The 18,994-nt window shown below is 35.6% G+C and overlaps 5 protein-coding genes across 7 annotated transcripts; all 5 read left to right on the forward strand.

Moving 5' to 3' along the window:
* Positions 1–618: 618 nt before the first annotated feature.
* On the forward strand, positions 619–1,890 carry LOC109116959. Its single transcript, XM_019203328.1, has 2 exons — positions 619–1,261; positions 1,335–1,890. The coding sequence occupies exons 1-2, from the start codon at positions 800–802 to the stop codon at positions 1,461–1,463; spliced, it is 591 nt and encodes a 196-aa protein (XP_019058873.1). The 5' UTR covers positions 619–799; the 3' UTR covers positions 1,464–1,890.
* Positions 1,891–3,876: 1,986 nt separating this feature from the next.
* LOC104820572 lies at positions 3,877–8,496 on the forward strand. The gene is made up of 6 exons (XM_019203333.1): positions 3,877–4,374; positions 4,882–6,486; positions 6,570–6,686; positions 6,770–7,410; positions 7,490–7,820; positions 7,889–8,496. The coding sequence occupies exons 2-6, from the start codon at positions 4,909–4,911 to the stop codon at positions 8,300–8,302; spliced, it is 3,081 nt and encodes a 1,026-aa protein (XP_019058878.1). The 5' UTR covers positions 3,877–4,374; positions 4,882–4,908; the 3' UTR covers positions 8,303–8,496.
* A 1,548-nt stretch (positions 8,497–10,044) lies between these two features.
* Positions 10,045–12,091, forward strand: LOC104820692. Its single transcript, XM_010551251.1, has 3 exons — positions 10,045–10,103; positions 11,540–11,909; positions 12,026–12,091. Exons 1-3 carry the CDS (start codon positions 10,045–10,047, stop codon positions 12,089–12,091), a joined length of 495 nt encoding a protein of 164 aa, XP_010549553.1.
* A 1,307-nt stretch (positions 12,092–13,398) lies between these two features.
* On the forward strand, positions 13,399–14,960 carry LOC104820573 (NAC domain-containing protein 10). The gene is made up of 3 exons (XM_010551061.2): positions 13,399–13,678; positions 13,780–13,972; positions 14,193–14,960. Exons 1-3 carry the CDS (start codon positions 13,484–13,486, stop codon positions 14,738–14,740), a joined length of 936 nt encoding a protein of 311 aa, XP_010549363.1. The 5' UTR covers positions 13,399–13,483; the 3' UTR covers positions 14,741–14,960.
* Positions 14,961–16,315: 1,355 nt separating this feature from the next.
* Positions 16,316–18,394, forward strand: LOC104820574 (syntaxin-61-like). Of its 3 annotated transcripts, none has more exons than XM_010551064.2 (8): positions 16,316–16,469; positions 16,749–16,828; positions 16,922–17,035; positions 17,270–17,383; positions 17,473–17,660; positions 17,859–17,949; positions 18,060–18,125; positions 18,205–18,394. In XM_010551064.2, exons 2-8 carry the CDS (start codon positions 16,775–16,777, stop codon positions 18,313–18,315), a joined length of 738 nt encoding a protein of 245 aa, XP_010549366.1. In that variant the 5' UTR covers positions 16,316–16,469; positions 16,749–16,774; the 3' UTR covers positions 18,316–18,394. The 3 variants fall into 3 exon arrangements, with proteins under 3 accessions (XP_010549366.1, XP_010549364.1, XP_010549365.1); XM_010551062.2 differs by having other exon boundaries at positions 16,317–16,483; XM_010551063.2 differs by having other exon boundaries at positions 16,317–16,479.
* The last annotated feature ends 600 nt before the right edge of the window (positions 18,395–18,994 follow it).

The following is an 18,994-nucleotide window of genomic DNA, read 5'->3' on the forward strand; positions in this document are numbered from 1 at the left end:
ATTTGTTTATATATATACCTCCTTAATATACATATATATATTTATATGTATGTATATATATATATATTTAAATATACCAGTCTTTTATATATTTATACGTATATATATGTATAAATACATGTATATTTTGTGTATATATATTTTATATATACATAACAAATATATATTATACATACATATATATATAAATATATAAATATATATATATATATATATCAATTGATTTTTCAATTAAAATCTAAATTTCCAACCGATGTCCGTTGGAATTCCGTTGGAATTTTTTTTTTTTAAATTTTCAAAAAAATTTCCAACCGGCATCCGTTGGAATTCGGTTGGAAATTTTTTTAAAACAAATTCCAAAAAAAATTCCAAACGGCATCCGTTGGAATTCCGTTGGAATTGTTTTCTAACAAACATCCGTTGCAACTCCGTTAAAAATTTGCAACCGATTTTTCCAACGTTTATCCGTTTAAAATTTCCAACCTAATTTTTCAATTGAATACGTTGAAAATTCCGTTAAAAATTTCCAACGGGTGTTTCCAACGGGTATCCGTTGGAAATTTTTAACGGAATTTTAACGGAGATCGTCGTTGAAACGCCGTTGAAAACCGTTGAAAATCCGTTGGAAAATTTCCAACGGACAAATCCGTTGGAAAATCCGTTGGAATTTGCGGATTTTTTTGTAGTGCAGGGAGCAGCACCAGCTCCACAACCGGTCCCTGCACCACCACCGCCTTATGTACCACCACCTCCACCTCCCGTACAACCAGCTGCAGCTCCTGCACCTGCACCACCTGTGATGAATGCGGAATTTTTCCAGTTCCTTGATCGAGTGGAGCGTCGTACAGCTCCAAGATTTGGTGGTACATCTGATCCAGCTGTGGCCGAGGATTGGTTGGACAGGATGACTCAGATATTTGATCTTATCCAGTGTCCTGATCTTTTTAGGGCACACATATCCATCTACCATCTGGATGGAGAGGCGAGACACTGGTGGAAAGGAGTTGCCCAACCATTTGGGGTAAACTATCAGTTCACTTGGGGACAGTTCGTCCATGCATTTCGAGAGAAATATTACTCACCTGGAGTACAAGAGGAGATGGCGATGAAGCTTATTAGCCTTCAACAAGGAAATCGTTCAGTGAAAGAATATGAGAGGGAATTCAATTCATTGGCTAGATATGGAGGTGAGATGCTGCAAACAGAGACCTTAAGGGTTAAGAAGTTCGTAAGAGGACTTCGTCCATCTCTCAAGGCAAAGGTAGGTTTCGAACAACCACATATATCTCATTGAGATAATGTTACCTTGCTAATTTGAGATTGTTTATCTATAGGTGGAACTTTTGAAAATCAACTCGATGTCAGAAATAGTTGATATGGCTGATCGAGCTGAGAGAACAGAACGTGAAATCGAAGCATCTACTAAGAGGTCGACTAACCCCAGTCATAGGCGTCTAGTTTAAGATGACAAGAGTAAGGGCAAGGCGGTTATGCAACCTTATACATTCGGTATCCCGATGTGCTCACAATGTGGGAGACGTCACTTTGGCGAGTGTAGATTGCTCCAGATTACTTGTTTCCACTGTGGAAGGGCGGGACATTATAAGAGCGATTGTCCCGAGTTAAAAAGAGAAGCACCTAAGAGGATTGAACAAAGACCAGTTCATCAACAACCAGCTGCTAAGAGACCAGCGGTGAAGCCTAGGGTCTATGCTCTAGGAACTGAAGAGCAAGAGGAAGAAGAAACGACAGCAATCATAGGTATGTCGATATTTTGATTTAGCCACAACCTTTCCAATCTGATTTGTTCAGGTTTGTAAATATGATTTAAATTTGTTTTGTTGTTGTTTTCTATTCCGTTTCGTATAATATTTTTATTTGATTGTGGAATCTACGTATATTTATATCATATCTATATACATATATATATATATATATATATATATGAAAGTTTTATTTGTAGTAATTTGGTAGGTCACCTAAACATATCTATGTATATAAAACTCTATGTGGCATTTTGTTTGATTTACATTCATTTGTGTAAAACATAATATATCCCAACGACTTTTATGTATAAATATATATATTATTGCATTCAACGATTGCTTTACTCCTATGAACATAATAAATAAATATACTATATTGCTAATAATGTCGTTATTGATAAAATTAAATCCATTGTAGGAATCGAAAAATCAGATGCACCGAGTGATATCAATCCATTTAGGATGGGATCAGATGAGTATACATCATAATTATCGGTGTATTATGGTCAGATTTTTAAGGATATGGGATGAACAAAATCCTTTCAATAGGAATGAGTTCAATGGCATCAGATTCTTATTAATTGATGAAAATGTACGTTCTGTTTAACATTTATTTTCTTATGTTTTGATTATTAAAAATCTAATATTTTCTACTTATAACATTGCACGAGAATGTTGTTGAAGAAAAAATATTTCAGAATCATGCAGAAAAATTTAAAAATATAATAAATGATGTATTTTTAATAAGGCATTTCAAGATTCTACCAAATAAAAATATATATAAATTAACGAACAACAAATTTCGTATTTATTTTACAGAATATACTACTGTTGAAAAAGGTGTTATAACTGCTTATAGTATTGCCAAAGAGAAATTTCGAATATGCTTATACGACGATTTGTTGGCATTGACAAACAAAAAACAAAAAGAAATATTGGATTTTATAATTAATATAAATTATTATAGTCGTTACGGGTGTAAATCCAAAGATTATCTACGGTAATTATTTAACACAAATTAATTCATAAATATTTGATAGATTAATATTTAAAACTTCATCATTGTTATATTGAGTTTATTAATACATTTTATGTATTAGGTGTTCTATCGCTCAACACAACAACATCTACAAAGATTTACACAGATGAAAAACTGAATATATCTCTGTACTGATAAATTATATCATTCTTGAAAAAATCTATACTTATAATATTTACCAAAATAATTTTTATTATTATCTCACAGCTAAAATTTTTTACAGACATTGAAGAAAAGCCACACCCGTATTGAAGAAAATCATAATAAATCGGTTACATTAAAATGATAAAATAGATATGCACTGATATTAATATTTTGTCATTGATTTAATTTTGTTTACAAAAAATATAATGATATTTTTATATTATTAAAATTTTCTATTTATATTTTATGTAACTCAAACAACTTATCTTAGTTTTTGCTACATTCATTTTACCAAATTAAATACCAATATAATAAACATGAAGTGTTTCATATCATACATGTACAACTCGAATGCATCATAAATTTTTTACCAAATTAACCCAACCAGTTTATTTAATATGAACTGAAAAAATATACAATTTTTTGGTTTAGTGACGATGCATGTTCACGTGGCAAATTTTAATTATGTGTCCAGCTATATCATCTATTTACTTAACGCAATTCACAAAAATTAAACGTCGTTGGAGATGGTGTAGGAAATTATTAAATATTTTGAGATTTGAGATTTTAAGTCTGCACGATACGCGCAGATTAGAACCTAGATGAAAAATAAATGGTTAAAAACAAAAAAAATGGAAAAAATATAAAAATTGAAAATATAGAAAAGGAAAAAAATGGTGGTTACCGAAAAAAATGTTACGTGCACCTATAAATTTTATAAAAATTATGAATAAATTATATTTTGTTAATTATATAGTGGGGCATAATACTCCACTTCATTACATTTGGATCCAACTTTATCATCTTATTCTGATAATTTTTTTTAATTGAATAATATAAGTTATAAATTTAAAAACAAAATATATTATATTTAATTTTAAAATTAATCAAAAAAAATATGTAAAACCGTAAATATTTAGTCCACGCGATGCGCGCGGGTTATTAACTAGTATTTTTATAAAGGGAAATTCGCAGATAAATACCTATACTTTTACAAAACTCCCAGATTAATACATGTACTATAAAATTCCCAAATAAATACCTGTACTTTTCAAAACTCACATATAAATACCCATACTTTTGAAAAATTACCAAATAAAGCATTCATCGTTGACGGCGTTTAACGTGTCACTGTTCAACCTAAAAAATCGATGATTTAGCTTTATAAAATCCGACTAAGCATCCACGTGTTTTGCCACGTCGGACTAACCGGTTCAATTAATTGGATCGATTTGACAAAAAACCAATCCGGTTTGGTAAACATTTCAGAAGCCCTAAAATCCCCAAATGAGAATCGGGCACTCAAAATCTGGAAAAATTAGAAACCCTAGAAACTAAAAACTCTCTGAGTACGAATTTCGGCGAATCGATAGTCTCCTCTTAGTGGTGAATCGGCGCTCTCCTCTTGTCGATTTCTCTGTGAAGGTATGTGTCAGCTCTCGACTCTCGACTCTCGACTCTCAAGTCTCGGTCTCTCACCTCCACTCTCTCTTTCGTTGGTGTAAGGGTTCGAGTCTCTGGATTGTCGGTCTCTCGCCTTCTCTTTCATTGGTCCTTTTTAGGTCTCACCTCCACTCTCTCTTTCGTTGGTGTAAGGGTTCGAGTCTCTGGACTGTGGGTCTCTCGTCTTCTCTTTCATTGGTCCTTTTTAGGTTTCGAATCCATGATTCTGGGTATAGATAGAGTTGATTTCTTGATTATTTGATGGAATCTGGGTATATGTTCGGTTCTGCGTATAAGTTAGATTATAGGTTTAGGTTCGATTTTAGGATATAGAATTCGGTTGTGGGTATAGGTTCTATTGTAAGTTATGGTTTTGGAGCTCGATTTTTGAATTCTGTTGTGATATAAATGGTCGTTTTTAATTCGGTCGTGGATATAGGTTATGGAGTTCGATTTTTGGTTGATAATAAGTTTTTAAAATTTGTGCAGGGTTACATTTTAATCTACGTATGAAAAATGGCAAACAAAATCGATGTCAATTTTCATATTGGAGGAACAATGATAAATGTGGATGGAGAACTCAGCTACATAGGCGGATTCAAGATCAATGGAGTGAAGTTCGATCCAGATAAGTTATCATGGTTAGTCTTTGAGAAGTTTGTGCAATCCCATAAGATATCATCTCCTATTTCTATGATGTTGTATAAGTTGCCTCATGAAACAATGCAAGAATTGAGGGTATGTCATGAAGATGTAGTTTGGGAAGTTTGTGATATGTGTAAACTAGCTGAGGAATGGAAGAAGTTAGAGATCTATGTAGATCATGAGATATCAGAACCAAATGTTGTGCTAAGTCTCCCCGATAGTCAAGAGTGTCCGGATGACATTGTTGAAGAAGAGATTCAGAACGAGGATGTTTTCGAGAAAGAGTTCAGTGAAGAAGAGGTTAGGAGTGAAAATGTTATACCAGAACAGGTTCAGGATGAGGATATTAGGGAAGCATTTAGAGAAGAATTTGCTGTAGAAGAAGAGGGTAGAGAAGAAGAGGCTGTAGAAGAAGAGGGTAGAGAAGAAGATGTTGTAGAAGAAGAGATTCAAAATGAGGATGAAGAAAATGATTTTTGTAGAAGGTCATCATATGAACAACCTGCTGAATATATCAGTGATGAGGATAATGCCAATAAAGACGACGTTTATCCTCGAACACCAGAAAATACAGCAGATGAGTGGGAGTCTTTTGAAAAGCCTAACTTAGGCGGTCTGAAAAAAAGATTATGTGTTGAAGGAGAGGATCATATAAGCTTTGGTAAGACATTCAACAATGCTGAGGAATTTAAAGATGCTGTTTTCCAATACATGTTGAGTACCAAATATAACGTTAGAATATCGAGATCGGAGAAGACCAAGTATGTTGTTGTGTGTGGTACGAAGACTTGTCCGTGGCGAGTGTATTGTTCAGTAGATGGCCGTTTCAATAAATGGCTGATAAAATCATATAACCCGGATCACAACCACACGAAAGATGGATATGCATCATTATTGACGATGAGGCACATCGCAGCCATGTTCACCGAAATGCTCAGAAGACAGCCTTCATACCCTGCTGCCCAGATGCAATATGATTTGCAAACAGCTTGTGAGATGACTGTGTCATTATCAAAGTGTTTCAAAGCTCGGCAAATTGCGTTAGGAGTGTTAATGGAGGATCAACGAGTTCAGTTTGCAAAGTTATGGGATTATGAAGCGGAGCTTAGGAGATCAAATCCCAACACAACTACTGAAATTGTGACAAAACTTGAGAAAGGTGTACCAGTTTTCGATCGATTTTATATATGTTTCGAGGTTTTACGCGAGACTTGGAAGAAACATTGTCGCTCTGTGATCGGGTTAGATGGATGTTTTTTGAAATGGGAGCTTAAAGGAGAACTCCTTTCTGCTGTTGGAAGAGATGCGAACAACCGGATTTATCCTATAGCATGGGCAGTTGTACGCGTGGAGGATACCGATAGTTGGACTTGGTTTGTACGTAAACTACAAGCAGATTTGGACTTGGGGGAAGGACACAATATTACTATACTTTCAGATAAACAGAAGGTGAAGTTTGTGTTTATTTGATTTCATTATATGTAATCTGTTGAATATACATTATATTTTATTGGTTTTGTATTTGCTTTCAGGGTTCAGTTGTACGCGTGGAGGATACCGATAGTTGGACTTGGTTTGTACGTAAACTACAAGCAGATTTGGACTTGGGGGAAGGACACAATATTACTATACTTTCAGATAAACAGAAGGTGAAGTTTGTGTTTATTTGATTTCATTATATGTAATCTGTTGAATATACATTATATTTTATTGGTTTTGTATTTGCTTTCAGGGTTTGTTAAATGCTATTGAGAATATACTTCCATTTGCTCATCACCGTATGTGTACTCGACACATATATGCCAATTGGAGGAAGTCATTCAAAGATTTGGAGCTCAAGAGATTGTTTTGGGCAGCTGCTAACAGTTTCCATGAAGGTGAGTTTCAAAAGCATATGGAAGCTGTGAAGAATTATAATCAGCTGGCATATGAGGCATTGATTCGTTCTAGACCGAAACAATGGGCACGAGCGTTCTTTAGTCTTCAGTCTAAGTGTGATGATGTAAACAACAATTTGTCGGAGAGTTTCAATGGGTCAATCAGAGAAGCACGTATGAGACCTATGATTGACATGCTGGAAAGTATCAGGCGACAAACAATGCAAAGAATTGCGAAGCGGCAACGCCAGTCCAGCTCTTGTATCACTCCATTTCCACCAGACGTAATGGATGACATCGAAGCTGTTCGACAGAGGTCAGTCTATTGTATAGCGATACCAAGTGGACATGGAAAATATGAAGTTTTACAATTCGGTATAAGTTATACCGTAGACCTTGGTGGGAAGACTTGTGCTTGCCGGAGATGGAATTTAACCGGATTACCATGTGAACATGCATTATGTGTCCTCAATGCAAGAAAAGACGACATTACAAGGTATGCTTGTTACTATTCTTGAGTAAGTTTCTTAATATATGTTGTAATCCTCAGAGTTTTTCATGTATGTTTGTTACAGGTATTCTTCAGAGTTTTTTCTGACATCAAAATGGAAACAAACATATGAGAAAAATCTGTTACCAGTCAATGGGGAACCAATGTGGCGTAAGTTGGGAAGAGAACCTATCGGTGTACCCGAGAAGCGGGCGATGCCCGGACGACCGAGGAAACATAACCGAAAAAAGGATCCTCACGAATCTCCTACAAAGAAAGGTCATATGACACGTCATGGTAGGATAATGACATGTAGTCGGTGTAAGCAGCCTGGGCATAACACAAGCACGTGTATAAATGATCCGGTACAGAATAATGTCCAGAAACGAGGACGAGGAAGACCAAGAAAATTACAGGTATATGTGTTTCATAGAATTTTTTAAACGGAAATAAACTACTGATCAATTTTTTCCTGTGTAAATAGGTCGGTGGACTGTCAAGACAGCCCGAACCATCAAAAAGAACAAGAACAACGACCAATGTTTCTGTCGATTCGGTCCAATCGAGTCAAAATTCTATCCAGGTTGGTCCATCAAGTCAAGCTCATCCTCCAAGACCTAGACATAATCGTCACCCTAGACCAAGACAGAACCATCCCTCAGCCCAATCAACTCAACAAATGCCTCTTCCTACTCAATCCAGCCAGAGTAATCAGCCTTCTGTCCAATCCAGCCAGAGTGGTCCTCCGACTTCACAACGTCTTCGTTATCGATCAACTCGACCCCTTGGAGGACCGCATAACCGAAATACATCTTCCATGATATTTGTTACTCCATATACGGGTAGAGTATTTCAGGTTCCAAGGCCGGCTCCTCCATCAAACTCGGGAAACAAGTGACATAGGTTTCGGCTATTAGGAGTTTATATTTTGGCTCGGAATTCTGTATTGACTGCTCTTTTTTGTTTCAGAATTCTGTATTGACTACTCTTTTTTGTTTCAGAATTCTGCATCGGTTGTCTTTGGATTTTTTTGGTTCAAAATTCTGTATCGTTTGTCTTTGGATTTTTTTTGGGTTAATGTGAACCTATCGGCATATCTATGTATTTTGTTTATCTTCAGATTAATGAATTTACATGTTTATGATGTGTATAATTTATTTTCTGACTCATGATTCAACAAAAAAAAATTAACACAAGTGAACAACGAAACATAAATTCATGACATTAATACCAACAATAACATAGAAACATTAGTCCATGACAAATCCCAACACATAAACGACTTCACTCCTTCAATAAACCATAATAATACAACCCAAACGAAATAAAAACCATCATTCCTATGACCATTTTTTGGCAAATTGCTTTGAATTCTTCAACCTGAGCTTCAATCTTCTTAACTCTAGCTTCGATTCTATCAATCCGAACTTTCATTTTCTCATTTTGAACTTCAATCTTGTCATTACGAACTTCGATCTTCTCATTTTGAACTACGATCTTCTCATCCCGAACTTCAATCTTCTCATTTCGAACTTTGATCTCCTCTTTCAATGATTGCAGTTCTTCGATAATGGCTTCATCGACCCATTTCCACATGTGTGAATAATTTCCCTGAAACGAATCATTGTAATTCATTTACCATTCTTCCTATAACGCATAAACAAATGTGGAACTGACCTCTTGTGATTCGCAACAGAAGAATAATCTTCCTGGGTTTTTTGAAGTTTTCGATATCAATTTTATAACGGAGCGTCCGCATTCACATTGCTGTGGTATTCCTTTTTGTTTGGATGATCTAGAACTGCAACAGACTTGTGAATCTGTCGAACTCATGAATCTGAAACTCCGCAAACAGCGTAATCTGAAACTCATCAATCAACATGAATCTGAAATCTAAGAATAGCGTACCACTCAAATATGAACATAAATCTGAAATCTAAGAATAGTAAACCCTAAAATTTTGAAAATGGAATTCACACTTACCTAATAACCGACGACGTAGGACACGAGAGATAGGTCGGCGGTGAAGAACAGCGACGAGTCGAGGAGGAGGAGAAAGCCGATGAGGACCAGAGAGGAGAAAGTGAGAGGACTGGCGAAGGGAGATGGAAAAAATGAGAGGATGAATCGTGGTTGGGGAGGGGATGATAATTATAAACATTTAGGGTTTCCATTTTTTTTACCAAACCGGATTGGTTTTTTGTCAAACCGATCCAATTAATTGAACCGGTTAGTCCGACGTGGCAAAACACGTGGATGCTTAGTCGGATTTTATAAAGCTGAATCATCAATTTTTTAGGTTGAACAGTGACACGTTAAACGCCGTCAATGATGAATGTTTTATTTGGTAATTTTTCAAAAGTATGGGTATTTATATGGGAGTTTTGAAAAGTACAGGTATTTATTTGGGAATTTTATATTACAGGTATTAATCTGGGAGTTTTGTAAAAGTACAGGTATTAACTAGTATTTTTATAAAAAGGGGGTTACTGCTCACCTCTAGGCATAATCGAGAAAAAAATTATTTTTATTTTCAAATATTTAATAAAATCATTTAGTTTTACTCTGAATTTCGATCCGTTACATTTTCTCCGAACTATTATTTTTCCGTCTAAATAATGGTGGACCAATATTGAGCCCATGGAGCTCTATAATGGGCCTTATTGGGCCATAATGCCACCGTTTCAAGCCGGGCACGTGTACGTATTGAATGAAATCTCGCACATTTTGGGGAACCGTATACGTCGTAATTCGTTTCATTTGTTTTTTCAATCATCTTAATCTAGTGATTAATTTTAATTTATTATTCGTATAATTTAATATTTGAATAGAGCTTTTAAAATATTATAAGAACCGTAAATATTAGATCAGTGCACTATAAACTTCAAATTAACTTGGAAATGATATTTTTTTTTGTGGATAATAGTATTTGGTATAATTTTGGCCTATTAGATGTAACATTTTTAAGAATCCTCTTAAATACCATAAATTTAAAATGTTATTTAATCTTTAGTTTTTATAAATACTACAAATCTTGTGTTATTCAATAATTTTTTTCGAGATAATACAAGACTTTATAGTAGAATGATTCTAAAACAAAATTAAAACAGTAATTAAAATTGTAGACAAAAAAAAAATGTTTCCAATGACTCGTTATCAGTTAGAATTGGTTTTGACCAAAACAAAAATTACATGGATGATGTTGACCATAACAAAAGTTAGTGGCACAATCTAGAATTACACGAAACATCTGGGCCAATAACATAATTTTCTTATCTGAAGAAAAGCGTCTTCCGGAAGCTTTTGTTTTTGTTCGGTTCCGGTCCATGTGATTTATTTTTTTCAACTTTTTGGCTCAGATTTTTATCTTCTTCAGGAAGCTACCTAACTCGATCCAACTACATCACGTGCACTGCCTGCTCCTACCTGATCAAATGCATCATCATAAGTGGCTCAGTTTTTTTTTTAAAAATTATTCCTTTATATAGATATCGACCGGTTTGTGACCGGTTATGAGTCGGTTTAGGGGCTGTACCGGTGATCAAGTTAAAACACGTGAATTTATTTGTTAGTAATCTTATTTTCCTTTAGCTGAAGATCCTACGTAAAGCAGAGATTTTGTGCGCTTTTTGGCATATAAGATTACTTGCTTAACACGACAGCTGTGCTCTGCGTGAAGAAATTGTCTTCCATCAATATATACACACAAGTTGGTGTCTATATATACGTGACGGACCGAGAATAATTTTTAATTGGGGGTATAAACTATAATTGGAGAAACAAAAATAATTTTATTACGGGGCATTGAACGATTTTAATTAAAATTTTATATAATATATAAAGAAAATAATTCTTTTTTATTTAAAAGTGGAGCTAATGTCCCCACTACCTTCTACATGGTCTGCCCATATATATATATATATATTAATTAAAATTTTATATAATACATACGTTTTACACTTCCATGTCACCGGTTGAACTAATCAAGTTTGTTACAAAGTTGGAATTTCAGAATATCTTATTGGGAACTAAAGCCTAACAACTCCCAAACTTGGAATTTCAGAAAATTATTGGCTATCAAAGACACAACCAAGGAATTCATACGTTGCAAGGTTGGTGATGGAAAAATTTGCAGATTTTGGTATGATGTATGGACAGATCTGGGAGTACTATTGGACTATATTGGTCTTGATGGACTGAAACTAGCTCGTTTACACAAATCTGCAACAGTTTCAGATGTTGTTGAGGGAGATGGCTGGAAACTTCCTCCAGCAAGAAGCCCACGTATCCAAGAACTTCACATTGCCTTAGCCGGAAAAGAAGCGGCAAAGCAGTCCCATGGAGCAGATTGCTATCTCTGGAAATGTGCGGACTCCAAGTTCACCAAGTCTTTCTCAACGAAATCAACTTGGAAGCTACTCAGATTACGATCTCCTAAGGTCCACTGGTACAACCTGGTATGGTTTAAGCAAAGCTTTCCTCGATATGCTTTCCTACTTTGGCAGGTATTTCTGAACCGTCTACCCACACGTGATCGACTATCAAGGTGGGGCATAAACACAGAGCTCTCATGTCTCATGTGCCGGCTGGAGTCAGAATCACATAAACATTTATTCTTCAGGTGCATCATCTCTTCGGAAGTATGGAGAACCTTTACCCGACGAATCTGGACTTTACCACCATCTGATTACACCGATTTCGGACGATGGCTAAACGAGAATAAGGAGGAAACGTCACAACACCGCATCACCATAGCGAAGCTGCTCCTACAAGTCACTGCATATTATATTTGGCGAGAGCGTAATTCACGGATCTTTAAACAAGATGTCACATCCACAGCTTCCCTCATTGCCCGTGTGAATGATACAATGAGATGTTATCTATTTTCTCTACAAAGTGAGGGATCCTAAGAGTGCAATCCTATATTGCAGAGCTGACACTACCTCTTCGACCAACGGCGAGACGAGACGTGATGCAAGAAAACAAGAAAACAAGGTTTTATGCGGTTTTGTAAGTTTTGCAGATCCGAATTATGGAATCCAATCTTTTGGCTGTAAAATGGGGGCTATAACCCACATCCGCTTGGTTTATTGAGACTATGTAAACATTATTTTATTTATATATTCATCTTTACCAAAAAAAAGTTTGAATGATGTGTATATATTCATATATATATATTTATGTGTATATATTTATAAATATATATATATATATTTATATATATTAGTTGATCTTCTGTACAGAAATGAATATACAAATTTTTTTCATGATATAATATAAACAAAGGTTAGAATTTGAATTTTTTTTTACAATAAAGCAATGCGCTGATTAATTAGTCCACTAAAAACGCTTTAAGACAACAAATATTGCGATATTGCCAAAAACAAAAACGATTAAATGGTAACGAATCTGTTGCAATATTATTTCTAATATCTTTTAGCTTTTTTCTAGGGTTTGTAAATTTCATGTGTAAGTGTTTGTTATTGTTGCAAAAAAATTATTTTTTTTTGCGTGTTAAAAAACATGACACCATCTCTCGTCACCTCTATTTGCTTGTAAAGTGATTTTTTTTTTGCTAATTTTTTCTTATTTTTATTTATTTTTTTAGCATAATTCTATTTTGGAATTATCTTCCATAAGGGTTTTTGTAGTCGGGTCCAATATTATTTTCTATCATAATAAAATGTTGCTCAACCGCAAAAATTTAGCAAAAGTATAATTGTAAGGTGGAAAAATTTAATGGTCAATAACATAAAATCGTAATCAAATATAGTACGCATTTATTTCTTTGATACTAACTTATATACATCACCATTACCAAACTTGACGTCCAAGCAACCCCCAATTCTTAGTATTTTAATTTATTTTTTTGTTAAATATATTTATTTATTATTTTCCTTCCAAAGCTTAACTTTCACTTGCCCATCTTCCTACACAACCTCCTCTTCTTCCTCTTCTTCTTCTTCTTCTTCTTCTTCTTCTTCTCTCTCTCTCTCTCTCTCTCTCTCTCTCTCTCTCTCTCTCTCTCTCTCTCTCTCGTGTAGACAAGTAAGAGACAGAAATCATTGAGAGGGAAGATATGAATTGGTCAGATGGTTCAGAAGATAACTACGATCTTGATCTCGAAAGAGCTATATCGATCGATCATCCATTGATGGTTGCATCAAAATTCCGATCTCAATCACGTATAACCGTCGGTCCAAACACCGGCAAATCTCATAATACCATAACATGCCCTTCATGTGGGCATAAGATCCATCGACAACAAGACCAGGTAACAATCCACATCATGAACCCTTGTCATGATTTTTAATGGTGTGACACTTTATATTTGATGTCACATATTATGAATGTGTTATATATATGGTATATAAGGTTGGAATCATCAAAGATCTACCGAGTTTACCCGCGGGAGTGAGGTTCGACCCGTCGGATAGAGAGATTCTGATGCATTTGGAGGCGAAGGTGTCATCGGATAAACGAAAACTTCACCCGTTGATCGACGAGTTCATCCCGACGCTCGAAGGAGAGAACGGGATTTGCTACACACACCCTGAGAAACTACCTGGTATATATGTGTGTGTGTGTATATATGTATGTGCATATATTTTACAATTATACATATGGGCGATTCGTATATATCTCTAATAAGAAACGTGCTCATCTCAATGAAACGTTAATCAGATTAACCTAACTCGTTATTTACACACTTTTATATTGATAGAATCAAACCCTAAGCCTAAAATGTTTATCCGATTTTCGGGTTCAAATTCAAATGCATGATGTAGGAGTAAGGAAAGATGGGCAAGTCAGGCACTTTTTCCACAGGCCATCAAAGGCATACACGACGGGGACGAGAAAGCGTAGGAAAGTGAGTACGGACGAGCGAGGGCACGAGACGAGGTGGCACAAAACGGGCAAGACCAGGCCGGTCTCGTCGGGACAAGGATCGTTGAAAGGCTTCAAGAAGATTCTAGTGCTCTACACAAACTACGGCAGGCAGAGAAAACCCGAGAAAACCAGCTGGGTGATGCATCAGTACCATTTAGGACACAGCGAAGACGAGAAAGACGGCGAGCTCGTTCTATCGAAAGTGTTCTACCAGACGCAGCCGAGGCAATGCGGCTCGTCGATGGAGGCGAAAACGAAGGGTTTCGCCCCGGTAGATCCGCGCAATTACTCTGAAATCGACGGTTTAGGGTTTGAGGATGGAGGGCAAGAGGGGAATAACAGGGAGATTGATCAGAGGCAAGTGATTCATGAGTTGGTGGTGCGTGAAGGTGATGGGTCATGTTCACTGCTTAGGTTTACTTCTGATGCAAGCAAGGGCAAATAAATAGATGAAGAATTTAATAACATATATACATATGTATGTATGTATGTATGTATGTATGTATGTATGAAGTGGAGTGAAGGAGAGGCAAAGAATTACGTGAGAGAAAAACATAGGAAAAGATCCATCAGAGTAAATTATCGCAGAGCGGTTAGGGTTTTGGTGAATGTAAAAATAAGGCTCTAACATAACTTATTATCAAGCCAATACTGAATTTTAAAAAATAAAATTTTTATAAAAACATGGATCGTTTATTTAAATTTTTTTTGTTATCGGTAATAACAAAATTTTACATTTACTTTGTCATGTGAGGTCGGAATCGGCTCACGTCAGCAATGCACGGCGGCATGACGAGATGATGATGTCACCATTTGCATATTAAAAATTAGCACTTGTGAAATAATTTTATTCAATTTGTAATCCATAGACAGCGTTTCTCTCTAAAGACGCACTTAAACACTTCATCATTTTAGTCATGACAAGAAAAAAAAAAAGATCCTTTGAAAAAACACAAGCAAAACGCAAACGCCAAACGCAGCTAGAGGGCGACATCCAAGGAGCGATTCTAGCCACGTATATGTCTCGTCCTTGAGAATGGTTGCTCGGAACAATCCCATTCATCCCGATTCCAATCAGGGCCAGTCCGGTAGTTTTACCCGGACTAATCTGAACCCCACCCGGATCGAGCAGTTAGGGTGGACGTTTCGGAAATAGGTTCAAATTTGGAACGGAAGTGTATTGGTTCGCGTTTTTCGGTTTTACAAAAATAGATACTAATCGGTTTTTATATTATATCTGGTTCGGTTCGGTTTCAGTTTGGTTTGGCTCTGATTTTTATTAAAAAATTAGATTTTTTTTGAATTTTCGATTTTTCAGGATTTTTTAAAAGGGACAAACCCAATAAAAACCTTCAAGTTTGCTAATTATACAAAAAAAAACTTCGACTTAAAATTCAGCATAAAAAAACATCAACTATTAATTTTGAACAAAAAAATATTAACTATACAAATTATTTAAAAATAATATTTTATTTTAAATTTATTATAAAAAATTATCAATTATTAATTTTAATAAAACATCATCAATTATTAAAATATAAAAAACATATATTAATATTTAGATTTTTTTATGAAATTAATAATTGATGATTTTTTTATAACAAATTTAAAGTAAAAGACTGTTTTTAAATAATTTATATAGTTAATGGTTTTTTTTGTTCTTAATTAATAGTTCATGGTTTTTTATGATAAATTTTAAGTAGAAATTTTTTTTTGTGTAATTAGTAAACTTAAAGTTTTTTTGGAGTTTGTAATTTTTTAAAATTCGGTTCGATTCGATTACGAGAAATTCGATTTTTTCAAAATAATATCGTTCAAAAATTTAGAACGATTATGTGAAAAATAACGTATTTTTGGTTTCAGACCGAATAGATTAAATTAAAATACATTTTAAAAACTATACAATTATATATAAATAATTAAAATACGTTTTAGCTCGAATCTCCATTTTCCGATTATTTGCTTCCACTGAAATCTTTAGAACCCTCCGACTCATCTAGAGTCTACGGGGAAGATTTTTCAGATTCATCCGGACATCGAAGCTTTTTTTTTTTTTCAGCGGATCCTTTCGTCATCAGCCGCCGCTTCATCCCGGACACGATATCGACATCACCGGGAGGTTTTTCCGGCGGATTTGTTTCCCTAGTCTCAGACGAATTCTCGAGAATTTCTCCGTATAGATCTGTCGGTGAATTCCGTTTTTTCATCTTGTAGTGTTCCTTGTTTCTGTTTTAGCGTAAACTGTTGGGATATGGATCCGTGATTTCTGAGCATCGTCTGCTGTTTGTGGTTCGGTGTTTTCACGGAAAATTTGGTCCAAACCGTGATCAGTCCATTTTTTTAGCTGATTTGCTCCGTCGATTTATGATCTATTGTACTTCAAATCCAGATTTTGCCCAACAATTTAGGAGTGGAACTTAATTATGTAGCGTGACCTTTCTGTTCTTTTACAGGTTAGCTTAATCCGTTGGTTCCAAAAATGTCTTCAGCTCAAGATCCATTCTATATTGTGAAAGAGGAGATCCAAGAATCTGTAAGTTTCGTGTTGGATTTGGATGTGTTTTCAAAACTATTATGGTTATTTTTCAACGAGTGATGTTGGGTTTGGCTATGGATTCATTGTCAGATTGATAAGTTGCAATCTAATTTTCACAAATGGGAGCGAATTCCACCTGACACGGGCGAGCAAGTTCATCTGACTAAGGAGCTTCTGGCTGCTTGTGAGAGCATCGAGTGGCAGGTACTCAAATCTATGGAATGATGTAGAATGTAATTTGGGTTTAGAAGATGATCTCCATTATGGTCGAATGTTTTCAATTCTTTCTATTAATGGTCGAACACTGTGAAGGAAGTTGTGGGTTCGAGCTGATCCTACGGAATGTACAAGACCCATGATAGATTTTCTAATCGATTAAATTCATCAGCCAAATTGAAGTATTCAACATCTACTGAAGATTTCCTAATTGATAGGAAGTTGGATGAACTGAACAAAGCAATCACTGTAGCAGCCAGAGATCCTGCCTGGTATGGCATCAATGAAGCCGAGCTTGAAAAACGTAGGACTTGGACTAGCAATGCTCGCACACAGGTATATATATCTCTATGTTTGCAACAGAGTATAGTCTAAAAGAGTTTGTTCTCGAGTTCTTGATCCCTTCTAGTCTTTGTCCTTTCTAGGTCGGGAGTGCAAAGAAAACTGTTTTAGCTGGAAAGGGTAGTAACGGAGTGGCTGGCGCAAAAGAAATGCGACGAGAACTAATGAGAATGCCAAATTCTTCCGAGACAGAGAGATATGACCAGTTTGCTGCCCGAAATGATGATGATTTTGTACAATCACAATCAGACCGGCAATTGCTCTTGATCAAGTATAACCCTTTCCCTTCAATTCTTCAGTTTCCTCTCCATCCCTTCACATATGAGCTAGTACTTTTAGCAAATTTGTGTTGACATGTCTGGAGTGAAAGATTTTTCTTGGATTCAGAAAGCAAACAGAAAAAGAAAAAGTGGAGAGATTTATACGCATAGTATTTGTTGTGACTGTTGTGCCGTTTTTCGGATGGTAGGCAACAAGATGAGGAATTGGATGAGCTCAGTATAAGTGTACAGAGAATCGGGGGAGTGGGCCTCACTATACACGATGAACTCGTCTCACAGGTATTAGTATTAACCTGTTCTTGTAATCTGCTCAAGAATCTTATAATATATTCACATTATGCACCGATATTTTGACATCTTGAAATGTCATACTCTTCCGGGTGTTTCAGGAGAGAATAATAGATGAATTGGGTACCGAGATGGACAGTACAAAGAACCGCCTCGATTTCGTTCAGGCAAGTTGCAATCTATTCTGCATTCTTGATATAACAGAATCCGGGTATCGGGTCATAGTAACGACAATCTCGGTTGCAGAAAAAAGTCGGGATGGTAATGAAGAAGGCCGGGGCGAAAGGCCAGATAATGATGATATGTTTCCTGCTCGCCTTGTTCATCGTCTTATTCATTCTCGTCTTCGTTGTCTGATAAAGGAACACGAACACGAACACGGGAGGGACAGGCAATTGAGGCAAGTTCCGTACTGTACTGTACGTAGCTTTGTGTTCATGGGTAGACAGAATATGCAGAGCAAAGAGAAGAACAAGACTGTCCAAGTTTAATAACTTTCAGAACATACGACCAAATCATCCATGTTATACACCATTAGAAAGATAATTTTGATATCTACGAAACGATATCAAGAACATGCAATTCCGATAACGGTATAGAAAGTTATGTTCAAACCAACATCATTATATCAATATGATTTTTGTTTTAAAACCGGAAAACCAAATCCGAACCCACGGCGAACCGTGTCTCCTTAAGGAAATTATTCCCCGCGCGGTACCTACGGTTAATGGAATATATCCTCCCAGGATAGGACGGACGTACCTCACCGGAACAGTGGTACTTCAAACTCCGGTGCCTTGTCGAACTCAAAGCTCGGTTTGAATCACAAAGGAAAAAAGATGATTTTCTTTCTTTTGTAGAAAGCTTTTGTGTTTTTCTTGATGTTCTTAAAAATGAAAACAAAGCCTCCTATTTATAGGATTGAAAAATTGTAAAACTCCCAAAAGTCATAAATATTTTTTAAGTTTTAGAATATAAATGTGGAGAATAACATATAAAAATATCTCCTTTCATTTAATTAAAAAAAACTCCAACA

The sequence above is a fragment of the Tarenaya hassleriana genome, unplaced genomic scaffold (assembly GCF_000463585.1).
Source record: "Tarenaya hassleriana unplaced genomic scaffold, ASM46358v1 Cleome31, whole genome shotgun sequence".
In the NCBI taxonomy this organism is placed as follows: Eukaryota; Viridiplantae; Streptophyta; class Magnoliopsida; order Brassicales; family Cleomaceae; genus Tarenaya; species Tarenaya hassleriana.